This window comes from Pogona vitticeps, chromosome ZW-PAR (genome assembly GCF_051106095.1).
Source record: "Pogona vitticeps strain Pit_001003342236 chromosome ZW-PAR, PviZW2.1, whole genome shotgun sequence".
Taxonomy (NCBI): Eukaryota; Metazoa; Chordata; class Lepidosauria; order Squamata; family Agamidae; genus Pogona; species Pogona vitticeps.
In genome coordinates, this window is record NC_135800.1 from 7,727,625 (window position 1) to 7,744,588 (window position 16,964).

A 16,964-nucleotide genomic window follows, 5' to 3' on the forward strand; every position below is an offset into this window, starting at 1 on the left:
ACTGTACCTGCCATAGAAAAGCATTAACAGTTTAATTAACTAACTAGCAAGCTCTGCCTCTGTTTTTGTAAGAACTCACAGCCAATGAAAAATTCCTTTAAAAAAGTTCCAGTGTTCTTTTAAAGTTTTTTTTTAAAAAAAATTGGTCAGGGGATTTTATATATTTTTTGGCCTCTAGATGGCAGCACTAAGTTGCAATATCTTGCTCACCGCACACCTTTTTGCCTGTTTTCGTTGTAATGGGATGCCATGCGAGAGCCCTGGGCTAGGAGACCTGAGTTCAAATCCTTGTTTGATTACAGATCCTGCTGGGCCATCTTGAGGGGCCCCCACCCCACCCCAAATATTTCACCACCCGAGATCGAAGATAAGAAGATTCTATTTCCTTAATTCATGGACAAACAGTTGAGGTTAATATTTGGCATCCGAAGTAGTCAGACATGCTGCCTAAGCGTAGGGCCGGCCCAGATATCTTTGGTTATCCTTGAAGGGCCCTGGTGAATGTGTGTCCCTGCGGCTGACTAGGTGATTTTAAACTGGTTACGTTCGAGTGCTAATAGGTTGCTTTTATACTTATTTTCTATACTTTCCGAAGCCGAAGTTATCTTGTGAATTGCAACAAGGCAAGGTGTCAATGAAATGGAATAAACAAGACACTCACTAACTGCTGGGAATGGTGGGCTTTTCTCCTGTTTTGCTTTTAAACAGCTTTGGTTTCAGTTTAGAGTTTATTTTTAATATAACTACTTGTTTAATTTTTTTTTAAAAAAAATCTTAATAACAGATTGTGTTTCTAGGTGTATATTTTTAAACGTCATGAATCACTCTAGGTCAAGCATTGGGGAAAATGGCAAACAACCAACTCGTCCAAAACCTAAGATGAAAAGTGGGTTTTTTTTCTGTCTTAAGTAGTGATTCGTAAGTGTTGAAAAAAAAAAGGACATAACTGGGAGCATATGTAATTGTACTGTACTTGGAAATTCAGCTTGGTTTGCCAAGTCAATATAAAGAGCAAGAAAATAGGGTTGCTTTTATAGCCTTCCCATTTTAAAGAGTGTGGAAGAGTGGGAGAGAAAGAAGCCAGAGCCACTTCTCTATGTGGTGACACAGACAGGGGTGGAGAGAGAGAGAGTCACTCTGTGCATGCTCAGAGGAACTGCCTAGAGAGTCTCACCCCTGCTTTCGGTTTCCCAAGCCATCACCCACAGCAGTACTTGACTGAAACCAGCCTTCTGCTTGCAGTCCTAGAGAGAGAGGGTGGCCTTCCTTGGCATTTTAGGGGAAGGGACACAACAGCTGGCAGGCTTGGACATCTTCACCATGTGCAATGTTTGCTTTTGGACTACCAGCCCCAGAATCCCCAGGAGCCAGACTCGCCAGAGGGGTATGGGATTTGTAGTTCCCAAGGGAACTTCCCCCCCCTCCTCCCCGCCTCTGGCCCTTTCTGAAAGACACCAGGGGACCTGCCAAGAGGTCCCCCCCCCCCCGAGTTAAATGCAGAAGGTCCCAGTTCGATCCCCGAGAGGGCCAGGCAACGGTGGGTGGGTGGGAAACACACGATGTAAATTTACTCATATAGTCCAGGAGTATAAAAAAAGAAAGAAATTAATCAGAGAGAGAGATAAGATCTTGAAAGGGACACCAAGATCCCGGTGAGGGTTGGGAGGGAAGGAAGCGCACGCGCGCGCGCGCGCGCGCGCGCGCACACACACACACACACACACACACACACACACACACACACACACACACACACACACACACACACACACACACACACACACACACACACACACCCCTCCCTCCAGGGCTCCCTCGCAGCCTCTTCCTGGGTCTGGATCGACCCCCAAGCGCGGCCGGAGGCGCATCGGAGCCCAGACTCCATCCTGGCCGGGCTCGGGGGAGATCCGGATGGGTGCTGAGCTCCCCCCCACCCCGGTCTCCCACCTGCGTCCCTTGGGGTGGGTGTCGGGGCGGGACGGGGTGTTTGCGTGGCCAAAGCAGGGGCTCCGCCGAAGGACGCCCCTTCCTCTCCCAAAAGGATCGCCCCCTCCATCCGAGACCCCCCCACCCCACCCCGCTCCCAAGTTTTCCGGCCCCTCCCCCTGGTCCTGGCCCCACCTCCCCCTCCCCTCCCCTCCCCCCGGCCCTCCCTGCGCCCATCCAGCTGTGTCAGCAGCAGCAGCCATGAGTTGGGTTGCGCTCCGGCGCTGCGCCTTCCTCCCCTCCCTCCTCCTCCTCCTCTTCCTCTCCCCTTCGGGTTTGGGGGTCTCCCCCTCGCCCCGAGGGGAGGAGGCCGACCCCCCCACCGTGGCCATCGCCATCCTGGCCCGCAACGCCCAGCATTCGCTGCCCCACTTCCTGGGGGCGCTGGAGCGCCTGGAGTACCCCAAGGAGCGCATCTCCATCTGGTCAGTCGGGATCGCGCGCGGGCGGGGTGGGGTGGGGGGCGCATCGCGTCGGGGGGGGCACAGCGGAATTTGGGGGTCCCTTCCCCAGGCTTCGCCCAAAGGCAACAGTCGGGCTGACTCCGGAATGCTTTGCAAAAGGGAGATCTCCTCCGCCCTGTGTTTTGCATGGCTGGATTTATTTATTTTTTTTGGGGGGGGGGTGCTGTTTTGAGGGAGGCTCTGCCTGCTTGAATCGAGAGCTGGAAACCTATTTATTACCATGTGGGGTGGGTGGATTTTTCTTCCTGTGCATCTTCCCGGGACCTTCCTTTCTCCAGCTGTTTACCCAGATGTTCTAGGACGGAGTTTCCGTGGGAAGAGAGACAGAGAGAGAGACCCTCTGGGGTCACCTTGTTGCCCCTTCTGGGGCATTGGAGGAGGAGGGGGGGCTCCTGTCCATAGACCTGAGAATGTGTGTGTGATGTGGGGTGAGTGAGTGTTGAGGCCTCCACAGTTTTTGGGTACAAGGTCAGCAAACCCAGAAAAGAGGATGCGGAGAGAGGCTCGGAGTTGAACGTGGCCTTCCAGGGCTTTTTGCTTTTGTTCGATTTGTCCACGATCTCCCTGCGAGGTTGGCCAGGGGCAGATTGCCCCGGATCTTCCCGAACTGCAGAAAGCAGGCGTAGAATCGAGAGGAAGAAGGCCTGCCCATAAGCATGGATTTAGGAGAAGCTGACCCCTCGGCCTTTTAAGAAGTTTAAGAAGCTTCCCTTCAAATGATATTTGTGGGGAGCGGGAACTCAGAACGAGGCCGCTGACCATTGCTGTTTGCCCCCCTCCCTCTGTTTTGCTTTTAGCCGCCTAGAGTGGTCCTCACCGACCAGATAGGCGGGGTATAAATTAAATAAATAATAATAATAATAATTTTGAACAGAGACCCCCCCCAGAGCCATCCTAAGACATTCTGCAACTGGAGGTAAAGAACAGAGTTTTGCCTCTCTTGCCCTCAATGCAAAGAATGGACGGGCCATTGTCATTTTCTTTAATCCTAGAGGAGGGTCAGCAGATGACCCCTCACCGGAAGGCAGCCGGCTAGCCTAGTGGTCACAGGGCTGGCCCGCAACAATTTCTCCAACACCATACAGCGGTCTCCCAATATCTGCTGCCTCCTATGGCCATTGCGATGTTCCTAACAGTAGGGCTGGTTATGGAGGAAATCTTAAATGTTCTCCTGTATGTATAAGATCTCACATCGTCTTAATGCTGGGTTCTGCGGAAGGCAAACCTGGTTTATTGTTACCCTCGCTGTATTCCTGGGAGATAAACAGACATCTTCCAAATGGCCCGGCTTCCAGTTCTTCGTAAACTGATTGTGTGACTGTGACAGCCGAGTAAGCTTTAGAGTCACACTGCACTCTTCCTCAGAGACTTGCCCGGCATCCGGACAGCCTGGGATTCAACCGTGGGGCTGAGATGTGGGAGACCCAGGTTCAAATCGCCACTCCGCCTTGACTCCAGCTGGGGCAGTCATCTCTTTCATTCACTCTGTCCCACCTCGCAAGTTTGTCGGGAAGATCCAAATGGGAGCTTATAAAAGGAAAATTGCAATATAACGGGGAACGAATGCATAAATCAGATACACAAAGGACTTTCCCTGTCATCCTACCCATCGTTCCTCCCTCTGGTCTTGGTGCGTTGCTCCTCTGTTCTCACCTCCTCTCTCTCCCGTCTCTGGACACGAAGGGATTCCCTTTCTCTCTCGTTCCAATGCTGATCTATTGCAGGCATGTTTTATAGGGGCCTTTCTATGAGCTTGTAGGAAACTTTACTCCGGTCGTATAATTTTTGTTTTTTTTTAAAAGACAGAGAGTGCATAAGCGGTTTTGCATCTGTTCTCTCTGCTAAACCAATGCAGAAATCTCGTGCTGTCTCCCTTCAGCAAGAAATAGTGTGTGTGTTTTTATGTATGTGTGTGTGTGTGTGTGTGTGTGTGAGAGAGAGAGAAACAGTGAGAGAACTAGGATGCTAGAATTAGTCTGGTGTGTATCCATCTCTGTTCTTCTTTCCTGATTTTTTTTTAACCCAGATGCCGGGGTGGTCATTTTCACCCAGTTATTTTTTTCCAATTCGCTGTTCTTGTCCCATTTGAAATTGCCGTGGGGTGTGTGTGTGGGGGAGAGAGTGACAGTGGGATACAGAAAACTTCTGGGGTGGCGGAAGAGTGTCTCGGAACAGCTTTTCCTTGCTTCCAACTCTGCAGAGGTCACAGACTACAAATCCCATCACCGCCGCCACCGAGCCGGGGAAGGATGGATGGGTGTTGCAGTCCAGCAGCTTGCAGCCAAAGGGCGCCAGGGTGGGGTGAGCCCCCCCCACGGGACCCCCACTGAAACAGATACATTCTGCACAGCCAGTTGTGTGTGAGCATGTGTATGTGTGTGTGTGTTTGTTTTAATTTACTGGGGAAAACATTGCATCACTGCCTGTTCTATCAGGGCCTCCGAGTGGTCAATAGATTGGGCTCATGCATGCAAAGGATCTTGTAAGACAGGGGCACACAACACCGGGGTGTATAAATCCTGCTGCACAGAAACCAGGCTAGTTTTATGTTGGGGAAAACACAGCCCTGAAGAAGGAGATGTTGTAGGCAACGGGTTTATCATCTGACGTGGCAGCCACACTGTCGGAGCTAAAGGAGATGTTGGGTTCGGGCAGCTGTCCAGCTGTGGAGTCGCCCTGGAGCCACATTGGGAAAAGCGATCCCCAACAATATTGATTTCTATATGCATGCTGAAAGCTTCGCCGGGTCTTGCAAGCTTTCTTTGTCTCTGTCCAGCCTGTTCAGGGCCTCTCCTATCCGCCTTGGGTTTTAATGTTCTGCCTAGTGGACGTTGTGTGTTTGCATTTTTTCTACACCGATTTGAAACCTTTGCGTGTTCAAGAGGAATGCACGAGGCGTCTGGTCAATAACACTGGAACGACAGTGACGCAGAAAAGGGGGGGGGGGAAAGACCCTTAGCTGCTAGAAGTGGAACAAAACTGATAAAAAGAGGGAACTGGCGTTGAACAATAAAGCAGGGAAATCAGAGAAGACAGTCTTTCTGCCAGGTTGCGCTCTCTCCATACATTCCTTGTCTGGTGAGAAATAAGCAAAAAATAATAATCTTCAGGTGTAAGCTGTTAGCAAATCTGTGTAAATAGATGAACACCTCTTTTCTTGTTTTGATGTCCTTTTTTCCTTCTCGCTGGCTCTTAACTTTTGCAACTTTCCCTCCCTCTGTATTATTATTATTTACATTTGCATTTATTGCTCAGGGAACGTGAGAAGCTTAAACCCAGGTCTTCTACAAATCTTTGTGTGCTTTCCTTTCCCCTGTTCTTTATGACAGAGCTGAGGAACATTGACTCCCCAAATGTCCCGGACTACACCTCCCATAATCTATTATCCTTAGCCACGAGGCCAGGGACTTCCGAGAAGTCCTCCAAAATCGGGGAGGGAGGGAGTTTGCTGTTTCTCCCCCATAGCTTTGTCTCATTGAGGCTGGTCACTTGGATGGCTTATGGGTCTCCAGAGAGTGCAGGACTACAGTTCCCATCCGTTTTGGTCTGGATGGTGTTAAGGGTTGATGGGAGTTGGTCTCGAGAGTAGCAAAGTTCTCCCTTTGGCTTGAATGCCGTCCCTGCATGAGGCTTAGCTTTTAGAAGTGATCCTCATCCTCATAATATTTTACTAGACTCAGCTGTTGTTAGTGTGTCAACCGTCTTAAATGCAGATATGGCAGCTAAGGGAGATTCTGGTAACACAGCGTTCAAGCCACAAGCTATAAATATGTCCAGAGATGAATGTGGCGGCGTAGCCAAACCCCGATTGCCAGCCATTTGGAGAATGAACATGTCATTTCAAGGAATTGGCCATGGAGAGCCCATGTCAGTGACTTAAGCAGCGGATTTCTTAGCTGGCGCTGATGAAAGTTGTCAGTGTTTGGCATAGACATTGAACAAATGACGGGAGGTGGTCTGGCAAGAGGATAGAAACAGAGGAAGCAGAGTTAGACCTTTGGTCCACATATCCCAAGATGGCCAACTCTAACCAGCAGCCATGGCTGGACGTGGCTTCAGGCTTAGAGAGCGTTAGAGAGATGTGATCCAGGTAGACTTTTGCTTTTGAGAAACCAGAAAGCTTATAAAGCAAAATCAGCTGATTTGCAAAGTGGACTGTGGAAAAAAGCTCATGTAGTGATACTCAGACTCTGTCAGCTATTAAGGATTTTCTTCTTCTAATGATGAGCTGTCTATAATGTCCATACAAATCTATCGGCTGCCTTCAGAATAATGTCTTCAAAGTTACATCCCTATGGCCTTTGCTCATCTAAATCTGTCTTTGTTGCTGGGTAAAATGAAACAATGAGGCGTAGAAACTGACTTCTTGTCTCCCATGTGGATTTTCAGGTGTGCGACCGACCACAATGTGGACAACACAACTGAAATACTACATGAATGGCTTACTGCGATGGAAAGCCACTACCGGTACATTGAATGGAGGCCCGTGGAAGAGCCCAGGTAATGCTTTGAAGGCTTCTTTGTAAATACTCATGAAATGTTTTTTTTTCTAAAGCAGAACGGAAACACAATGGTGATGGGTTCACGTCGCCAGGGGACCTCCCCTCCCTGCACCATGAGAATTTGGGGTTCATCCTTGAAGAAATGCTTGAGCTTCATGGGGAACCCCTTTTAGCTGGATTTTTTTTTGGGGGGGAACAGGCAGGGCCAAAAATACCAGCATATTTTAGCAAAAAAACACAACAACGCCAAAAGCTCTTATTGTCCATAAGCGTGCCTTATAGAAAATGAACTTTGACCTTTTGCAATGGTGAGAAATGTAGAGGGAAACAGAAAACACCCACGGGTATCTCAAAGAACAGGAGGTGGGCTCTCCTGGGGAATCCCTGAGGGCCAGATCCTGCCCTTACGCCTTCCCCTCTCCTGGCAGCTCCTATCCTGACGAACTTGGGCCCAAGCACTGGAGTAACGAGCGCTTTGAACACGTCATGAGGCTCAAACAGGAGGCGCTGAGCTTTGCCCGAGCGGAACAGGCCGACTACATTTTGGTGAGCTTGAAAACGGGCGGGTGGGAGGTTGGGGAACGGCTTGGCGGGGGGGGCAAGAGCTCGGCAGACTCGAGGGTTCTTGAGCCCCTTCTTCCAGCTGCATTTTGTTCGCCCGAACACAACGGTGTGTGCAATGCAGGCACCCCTAAAGGGTGTCCTTAGCACTCCAAACCTGTACCCGCTTTCTTCTCTCCTAGGCTTTCTAGATGTTTCAGAGTTTGGGAAAGTTTTGAACATTGTTTCCCAGAATTCCTCAGTTGGCGTGGCTCTATGTTGGCCGGGGTATTCTCAAAGTCGTTCTCTAGAAAAGCAATTTCTGAAGGCGCTGGGCTGCAATTTCCAGCACTGCCAGCTGTGCTGACTAGGAACGTTGGGGGTTGTCGTCCGGCACATCTGGAAAGCACCAGGTTCCAGGACACCTCCATCAGACGAATTCTCCTCAGGGCTAACGTCTCAATTTTCTCCTCTCCCTCTCGTCTCACCTCCCACCGTTCCTCCGTCTAATTTTGCCGTGCTTGATTATCGTCCTAGTTTGCCGACACGGACAGCATCCTGACGAACGAGCAGACCTTGAAGTTCCTCGTGGCCCAGAACCAATCCGTCGTTGCGCCCATGTTGGACTCCCAGACGTACTACTCGAACTTCTGGTGCGGGATCACGCCTCAGGTGTGGTGGGACGGTTCACGAGGGGTCACGAGGAGAGGTGGAGAAAAGCGGGGGAGTGTGTGTGTGTCGGTGGAGGGTTTTTGCTGTTGCAGCGCAGGGTTTTGGTGTTGCAGCGCCGTCTCTGCGAGGACCCTTCGGGGGTCCTAAGCGACTCTTGCTCCCACCCCAGGGTTACTACCGCAGGACGGCCGACTATTTCCCTACGAAGAACCGCCAGCGTGTGGGGTGCTTCCCGGTCCCGATGGTGTATGGGGCCTTTTTGATCGACCTTCGGAAGGCCGACACCGCCCGCCTCGCCTTTTATCCCCCGCACCCCAGCTACACCTGGCCGTTTGACGACATCATTGTCTTCGCCTACGCCTGTCAGGCTGCAGGTGAGAACCGGGTGCGAAGGAGGGGGCTGACGGAGTGAGTTGGTTAGCACCGGACTCCCATCGGCCCCAACCAATGTGATGGGCCGAGGATGATGTGAGCTAGAATCCGACAACATCTAGAAGAGGGCCCCGAATCTCCCACCTTGGGGAAATCATCCTTTCAAGAGTCCAAAGGCCTTCAACAGAAGAGGATTTCTGACAGATCCCATGAGAAGGCCAGCCTTTCCAACCTGGGGCCTTACTCTCCTCAGTGTGTTTAGTGCCAGACTGCTCCTCAACATGGAGGCTCCATTTAGCTTCAAATGGGTGGCCTTCAAATCCAAGCCTTGTGGTCGAAAGAAAACCCCATATTCTGGATAGCAAAGTGGAAGAGAAACACTAGCCCCCCCCCCCCGATCCAATCAGGAGAATTCAGAGGCAAGAAGGCTGCATTTACCAGGCGGGGTTTGCCTTTTCTAATTCCTTTATTTAAAATATAATTTATCCAGCAAACAGCATTAGGGGTGTTTGGCAGTAAGGCTCTTTTCTGTGTCCTGGGCAGGGGTCCAGATGTATTTGTGCAACCAGGAGCGTTTTGGCTACATCAATGTCCCTGTGAAGTCACATCAGACACTGGAGGACGAACGCATTAACTTTGTGCACCTGATCCTGGAGGCGATGGGTCAGTCCTGCAAACATGAACTTCAACTTCTTCTTCTTGTTGTTCTTCTTGTTGTTCTTCTTGTTGTTCTTCTTGTTCTTCTTCTTGTTCTTCTTCTTCTTCTTCTTCTTCTTCTTCTTCTTCTTCTTCTTCTTCTTCTTCTTCTTCTTGTTTTGTTGTTATCATCATTATCATTATCATTATTAAATAACGATGATGATGATGTCTTCTGAGACAGAAAATATTCTACATGGGAACTTATGTTAACCCGGGCGCTCTTTCTTTCCATGTTTTGCCTGCATTCCTGCCAAAATATTCTTTGAGCTCCACACAGCTTGTCCCTGTTAAACCAAAGGCCGGCCAAATCAAAAACAGGCCACTTTAATGAGAGAGAGAGGCATAGTTCATAACATGCACGGGGGGGGGGGGAATGCTGGGATGGGGCACTAGAAGGAATCAATCGGCAGGATCACAGTGTTGTTGCTGTTTCAAAAACGGCAGTAAGCAGGAGTAAAAATTGGCTCGGCCGTGGATCGAAATCAGACCCAAAAATGTGTATTTGTGTCCCTCTTGCAGTGGATGGGCCACCCATGTTCCCCTCCAGGAACATTTACCTCCCCCCGAAGCACCCGACCAAAATTGGGTTCGATGAGGTAAGATGGGCTCTAGATCCTGCCTGTTGGCGAGTCGCGCGATGCACCCGGGCTGTGGACAGAAGGGGCTGGGGTGACGCCGGGGCCTTCTGGTGGCCGACAGCCTCTTTCCTTGCCATCAGAGGTTTCTCTTTCCCTAAAACAGGCCTGGCCTTCTTGCGTAGCCGAGGAGGTCCAATATTATCCATGCAATACTATCCAGACCTGGTGCGACTCCTTTTATTGTATCCTGGGCCGTACCGAGCCTCTTGATGTATTTATATATTTTAATGCCCATTTAAATTATTCTATATACTTTTCTAATTGGGATGTGGTGGCGCTGCGGGTTAAACCACAGAAGCCTCTGTGCTTGCAAGGTCATAAGACCAAGCGGTCGTAAGACCGAATCCACGCGACGGAGGGAGCGCCCGTCGCTTGTCCCAGCTCCCACCAACCTAGCAGTTTGAAAGCATGCAAATGCAAGCAGATAAATAGGTACCACCCCATTGGGAAGGTCACGGCGTTCCGTGTCTAGTCACGCTGGCCACGTGACCACGGAAACTGTCTTCGGACAAACGCTGGCTCCATGGCTTGGAAACAGGGATGAGCACCAGAGTCGGACACGACTGGGCTAAATGTCAGGGGGAACCTTTACTTTTATTATATACTTTCGCTTGGCTGTTTTTATAATTTAGCTTGTGGGGCGTTGCTGACGGCCAGAGGGGCTTAAGAACACCATCTGCTGGTCAGCTCTTGGTCGGTCTCGCCCTTTTTACTTCTGCTTTTTAGATCTTCCTCATCAACTTGGCGCGGCGTCCGGATCGGCGGCGGCGCATGCTGGACGCTCTCCTGGAGCTGGAAATCGAGCCCACAGTAGTTAACGCCGTAGATGGAAGGTGAGCAAAGTCTTTTACTGGGAGCTGCTTGGGTTTTGCTTTGTTCTGATTTTTTTAAACAAGATTAGCAGGGTTGGTCCCATCATCAGGGTTTCTGGAGCAAGTGCCTCGGGCAGCAAATCTTGGGAGGTGGGCCACAAGAGTTAGAGGGGAAAAAAAGAGCTTTGTCATAGGTGTCTTGCCCTAAGTTCCTTAAATCTGTATTTCTGTTTTCAGAGGGTGGTGGTGTTGGTGGAAGATTTTGCTCTGTTGCTCTGTTGCCCTTGTTAATGCAAGGGTTTAAGTGTCAGTTTGGTTGGATTTTGATTGCAAGCCGAAGATTTTAAAAGTTTCTTTTTGAGAGTTTAACTTCCAGAACCAAAAAGCTTTTGCTCATGGAGATGTTTGGAACCTCCAGGTTCAGGGGCAGTCTACAACAAAACACCATCTGTTGAGCAGAAGTCATGGAGAGGAAAGCCTCTACTTTCTTGCCCTGGAAAGTTCTTGCTGTGTGTGTTTCGAAACAGCCTTGCTCAAATACGGGGAGCCCTCCATCTTTCATTCTTGAGCTGTTTTGGAGGGGGCTGATGGCAGCGGCTTTGCTGATCTCCCCCTTCTCTCCTCCTGCCAGCGCCCTGAATAGCAGCGACATCAAGAAGCTGGGGGTGGACCTTCTCCCGGGTTATTACGACCCTTTTTCGCGGAGGACGCTCACCAAAGGCGAGGTGGGCTGCTTCCTTAGCCACCACCATATCTGGAAGGAGGTAAGAGCCCCTGCGGAAGCCAACAAGGCCAGGGGGAAAGGTAGGATACGATGCAACAAGTAAAGAGATAAATGAATGCACCTCAATCTTCTTGGCCTCCTGAAACACATCTGAAGTGCAGTTAGGAGACCCTGGATTTGATGCTTTCCGAGTGCTCTTGCAAAGTTCTCAGGACTTGATGCCGTGTGCAGTTTCCAAACACATGAAATCTGAGCAAATGGTGGAAGTCTGTTTATTTCTTATGTATTTTTTTTAACCATCTCCCCTCCTCCAAAAGGCCAGGACATTTGAGTGTCTCAGCAAGAACTCTGCATTATCAGGGATGGTGGATGCCTCGCCACGGCCTAATTTGGCGCGTCTCTGCTTTCCGTAGATTGAATGGAAAGCCCATCCTCGCAGCCTTCCCCTTTCTGCCTCTGGGTGTCTTTTCCCACAGATCGTCGAGCGGGGACTGGCACGGTCCGTGGTGCTGGAGGACGACGTGAGGTTCGAGGCTCATTTCAAGCAGCGGCTCACGAGGCTGATAGAGGACCTGGCAGAGGCGCAGCTGGAGTGGGACCTGATGTGAGTTGGCGAGAATCGGCCAGGTGGGGCGGTTTGGGCCCGGGTACTGCCATGTTGATGATCGCGTAGAGGTCGGCAACGAACTCTAAAGCGAGCGAAACTGCCTCGTGTTTTGCCCTCTTCTGGGCACCTCTGTTTTCAAACGATATCGAAAAGCGGAAATGTGTTCGGAGGTTAAAGGTCTGGAAATCAACTGCAACGAGCAACTGCAGAGGGATCCGGGCAGTTTTAGTTTGGGGTGGAGAGGGTCGAGGGGGGGAGATGTGACAGGAGGGTAGGTGTCAAACCCATGGATACCAGTAGCAAGAAGGGGGAAGCGTGGCAGAGAAGCCACCTCACCTCCGCTCGGTTCCTTGTGCCTTTTCAGCTACCTGGGCAGGAAACAAGTGGACTCGGAGGTCGAGGAACGGGTAGAAGATGTCAGAAACCTCGTGGTCCCCATGTATTCCTACTGGACCCTGGCCTACGTCATTTCACAGGAGGGAGCTCAGAAACTGATCGATGCCCAGCCGCTCTCCAAAATCTTGCCGGTAGACGAGTTTCTGCCCATCATGTACGACAAGCACCCCAAGTAAGGACCAGTCCCTGAAATAATTGGGGCTGCAGCCAGAATAGCTGGTGTTGTTTGTTTGTTTGTGTGTGTGTGTGTGTGTGTGTGTGTCAGAATAGCTGGTGTTGTGTGTGTGTGTGTGTGTGTGTGTGTGTGTGTGTGTAAATGAGGTTATTTTGCAGAAAACACTGGCAGGACCGAATTCCTTGCCGTATTTATGATATCCCATCTTCAGAGTCTGGAATTTAGCCTGGAATGACATGCTTATTTCCTGATTCTTTTGCCATCCCTGTGCTACAACATTTCCTGTCTGGTGTGCAAAGGCTTGCCGGGTTTTAGATAAAGAATGGAAATCTGCCGGAAAACGTGGCCGCCGGACCGGGCCCTTTTCAGGGTGCCGAACCGGGAGCTCCTCTCGATTTCCAGCCACTCAGACTCCCAGGATGAAATGTGCTGTTTTAGGTCCCTCCCTTCATACTTTGAGTTCTTTTTTAAAACATTCCAAACATGATTTGATTCTCCAGTTGATCGCTCTCTTTCTGAATGTGTGGGTGAGGTCTTAGATGGCATAATTCTTTGTGAGCAATGGTCTGCTCCCCATCCAGAGAAGGCGGACACGGTCCATAAATGCCAAATTAAACCCGGTGTCCTTTTAAAAGCCCCTGAAGCTTCGTGGTCCGATCGCTCTTTCCCCCTGACCCGCCCCACGAGGCTGTTGTGAAGATTAAGGAGAAGGAGTGCTTTTCGATAGAAATGTAGCTGTTAAGTAAAAGCAAAGTGTCCCCGGTCAGGGAGACAGCTTTGTAAAGTCAGGCCCTCCTCCCTGACCAAATCTCTCCCGATTTCCCGTTGTGGGTTCCTCTTTTTCCACCCTCATCCCCGCCTGGAGAGGACCTCCTTCGTGAGTCAGAGGTGGAACAGAGATGACAGGAATGCGCCCTTCGAGTCCAGCCGATTCTAAACCTCGTAGCCTCCCCGCCCTCGTTGCTGACTTTTTTGCAGCTTCTGGAGCCATGCCAGAAGTGTTCCTTCCTTTGGACTACAGCTCCCAGCGTCCCCTGCCTGGGGATTCTGGGTGTCAAGCTCCCCAGAATAGGTAACCTTTCCAGGCGAAGCTCTACTGGAAGCTTAAAAGGGGTTTTGAGAAGTCTCGAAGGCTGATGGCCGATGACGCCGGGACGTGGTTGGGCCGAATGCCAGCCTTGTAAGCGAAGGAAAGGGCCCCCCCTTCCTTCTCGCCTTGTTAGAGAAACATCTGGTGGTATGAGCTCACTCTTCTGCCTCTCCCGCCAGCTCGACTTGTGGAAAAGAAAAATCAGCAAGCTCCCAGGAGAAGCAGCGCCGGAGGAAGGGGGGTGGGTGCGAGTGGAGACAGGCCTGGGGTTTGGACGACTGGGTGGTTCTCGCTGGAAAGCGCCCTTGCGCCAGACAATTGAACCAGTGTGATTTCAAGTTGCAGAGGACGCTGAAAATGCCGTTGTCTGTCCCATTCTCTCCCCCTCTTCTCTTTTAAGACTAGAATCATGGAGTGGAGGGGGGCACAATCCAGATTAGGACAGAGCAGTGATGTCTTTGTCTTCAGACTGGATCTGTGCGATATCCATCCATCCATTCATAGCCCACCTTCTCCCCAAGAATGGGACCTGTGACAGCTTCCAATGAAATAGAATAAAACACAGTCAGGGGGAAAAAAACCCAGAACGAGTCAAAGCGAACGTCCGACAAGAAGGGACTTCTGCCCGGTGTCTCCCTGCCTTTCCCTGAAACATGGCACCAATCCCCAGTTTATCCCAGTTAAGGGATGCGGGACGAAGGCAGCCAGACTTCCTGAAACTTGAACCGGTGAAAGAGCCTGATGGGGGCAGCCTTTTCGTCTGGCACGTTCCTTCCCGCCAAGCATCTTGGCTTCCACTCAGGGAATGAGATTCGCAGGACGCCGGCCTCATCCGAGCCAAACGGCTTGGCCCCGTTGAGAGACTTTCGCGCTGAGCCAGGCGCTCTCTCGCTCCAAACCAGAACTTCACCTGGCCTTCTTTGGCAGCCGTCTGGCTCTGTCAGGGATCCCTTGCTCCTCGCCCCGTGCTCTTCGCTTCTCTCTCTCTCTCTTCCCCCCTCCCTGACAAACAGGGCTGAAACATCAGCTGGAGACTCCCCATACCGTCCTTGCGGTGTTGTTGTTTCATGGCTGAGCTGGGAGAGAGGGATCAAGCGTTCCCAGGTTCCAAGCTGAGGGTGGGCAGCTGGCAGCCCTTCAGATTTTGCTGGCCTCCTTCTCCGCTTAGCTTTGCCCAGCACAGCCATTTGTGTGGGTTGCTTGGAGTTCCTGCCTGCAACGTCTGGAGGGCAAGGGGTTGCCCCACTCTAACCACTACACCACCGTTGCCTATCGAAGGGTGGAAAGATGAACCTCTAGGACGTACGTTTGGCTGCTCTGCTTTCTTTCTCTGCATGGTGGGTCCGAGGCTAAGCGCGGCTGCTTTCGTTCCTCCTCCAGCGAGGATTACAAAAAGCATTTCAACCCCCGGGACCTGCGGGCTTTCTCCGTGCACCCCCTCTTGGCCTACCCAACCCACTACACCGGGGACCCTGAGTGGATGAGCGACACGGAGACCTCCACCGTCTGGGACGACGACGGGCGCAAGACGGGCTGGAGTGGCTCGCAGAAGACCCTGAAAGATGTGCGGGGTTCGGGCGGGAGCACCTCCGGCCATTCTTTCCACGCCGCCTCCAGGGATGAGCTGTAACGCCTGGCCGGTAAGTTGCGCTGGAGAAACAGCGGCTGGAAAACATCTGGGGTCATAGAGCCGTAGGCAGTCCACGAAACGGGACCTTTTGGGTGTGAGCTGTATTCTCCTTGCAACCCCTTCACCTCCCTCCTTTTTTCAAAGCTGCCTCGCCGACTTCCAAATTGCAAGGTGGGCCGGGAAAGGCTGGAGAGGAGATCTTCCTAAACGGAGCTTCGGAAGATTTCCCTTCTTGCCTTCCTAATATAAAAGACGATCAATGTCTTGCCAAGCTCAACCTGGCGTCTTTTCCTCCATTCGGCTCTGCCCCTGTCTTCCCAGTACATTGTCTGCTTTTGATGTACTGCTGAAGGTTGATTCTAAACACTTCTCTCTGTGGCTTTTCAATGTGCTTTTAGTATTGATTTTATTGACCGCTTTTAATATATATGTTTAATTCTTTTAAAGTATTTGCATACTTATTGATTTTAGCTTTTAAATGTTGTCCTTTTTATGATTATAAGCTGCCTTGGGTCCTTTTTAAGGAGAAAGGTGGGGTAAAAAAATATCTTAAATAAATGTCTGGTCTTTCCTTATTTTTGAAAGCAAATCCAGCTTTTAAAGACCTGGCTGCTTTCTTCTCCGTGTATGTGTGTATAGGAAATATCTCTTCCTCCCCTGGGTTTGAATAATTCATCCATTCCTTTCCAGGGTTTTTTTCTACACCCCCATGGAGTTGAGGAAAAGGGAAAATTCTGGGTGAGCTTCTCCAGCCCCCCCAATCTTCTTCTCTCTCAGGACACACTGTAATTTGCTTGAACTGGGAACTGTGGTCCGACTGTCCAGCTGAGGCCGGATCTGCTGTTGTCAAACCTCCCTGGATGGATGAGCCGCCTTCTGTCAACCACAATGGAGGTGCTTTGTGCTCTCACAGCAACATTTTCATTCACCAGGACGATGACAAGATGGCGGTGAAAGGGCCTTAACTGGGACTCCCTCTGGATGCTTCTTTTCTTCTTCTCCCCTTTTACGAGGAAGTTGGGACAATTCTTTCTCTCCAGACTGCCCGAATGCAGGCTGCTTTGTGCCATCGACAATTCCAGTTTCTTGAAAATGCTAGTTCAGATAAATTATTTGTACAAGGGTGGGGAGTATTCTGTTCCTCCTCTTACATATTCTAGGGTGCTAAAGAAGAGACATTACCTGCCTCCATAAACCATTTTGGAGATGACTGCTTTTTCTTAAAGACTCTGATTCCAGACAATGCTGGAGAGAAAATAAGACTTTCCTTCTCTTATGTGTTCATCTCAGGTTTTCTCTCCGTTTGCTTGAAATTCACATACTCTTCAACTCAAAAGTTGTATTTTTTTAAACACACGCACATGCGCACACACACTGCAATGAACCAAGTAAATTGCAGATTAAACAAGCTCTTATTTAAATTTGGATATGTTTTAGTCACTGTGTTCCTGTTTGGCTCTCCAGAACAACGGTTATACCTTTTCTGTTTTTCAAAATACTGATCTCTGTTTTGAGCCCCATATAATCAGGAAAAATTCAGGATGCACTGTTTTCTCCACCCCATATCTCCCTGCTGGAGAAAACTCCCCCTTGCAGAATTAAAACATCAGCCAGATGCTAACCATGCAGGAGCCTTGTTGGGAGATGTGTCTAGAAG

At 50.3% G+C, this 16,964-nt stretch overlaps 1 protein-coding gene across 1 annotated transcript; it reads left to right on the forward strand.

Annotated features, from left to right (window-relative positions):
- The first annotated feature begins 2,139 nt into the window (after nt 1-2,139).
- CERCAM (cerebral endothelial cell adhesion molecule) lies at nt 2,140-16,734 on the forward strand. The gene is made up of 13 exons (XM_072985011.2): nt 2,140-2,411; nt 6,840-6,950; nt 7,381-7,498; nt 8,030-8,164; nt 8,334-8,538; nt 9,080-9,199; nt 9,755-9,831; nt 10,600-10,706; nt 11,317-11,449; nt 11,886-12,013; nt 12,381-12,584; nt 15,058-15,317; nt 15,998-16,734. The coding sequence occupies exons 1-12, from the start codon at nt 2,188-2,190 to the stop codon at nt 15,305-15,307; spliced, it is 1,812 nt and encodes a 603-aa protein (XP_072841112.2). The 5' UTR covers nt 2,140-2,187; the 3' UTR covers nt 15,308-15,317; nt 15,998-16,734.
- The last annotated feature ends 230 nt before the right edge of the window (nt 16,735-16,964 follow it).

Bases quoted from the DNA above. Each gene is read 5' to 3' on its own strand.
- CERCAM (XM_072985011.2), top strand. From the start codon at position 2,188: ATGAGTTGGGTTGCGCTCCGGCGCTGCGCCTTCCTCCCCTCCCTCCTC. The intron at 9,832-10,599 runs GTAAGATGGGCT...TCTGCTTTTTAG, and splicing joins CCAAAATTGGGTTCGATGAG to ATCTTCCTCATCAACTTGGC. The intron at 10,707-11,316 runs GTGAGCAAAGTC...TCCTCCTGCCAG, and splicing joins GTTAACGCCGTAGATGGAAG to CGCCCTGAATAGCAGCGACA.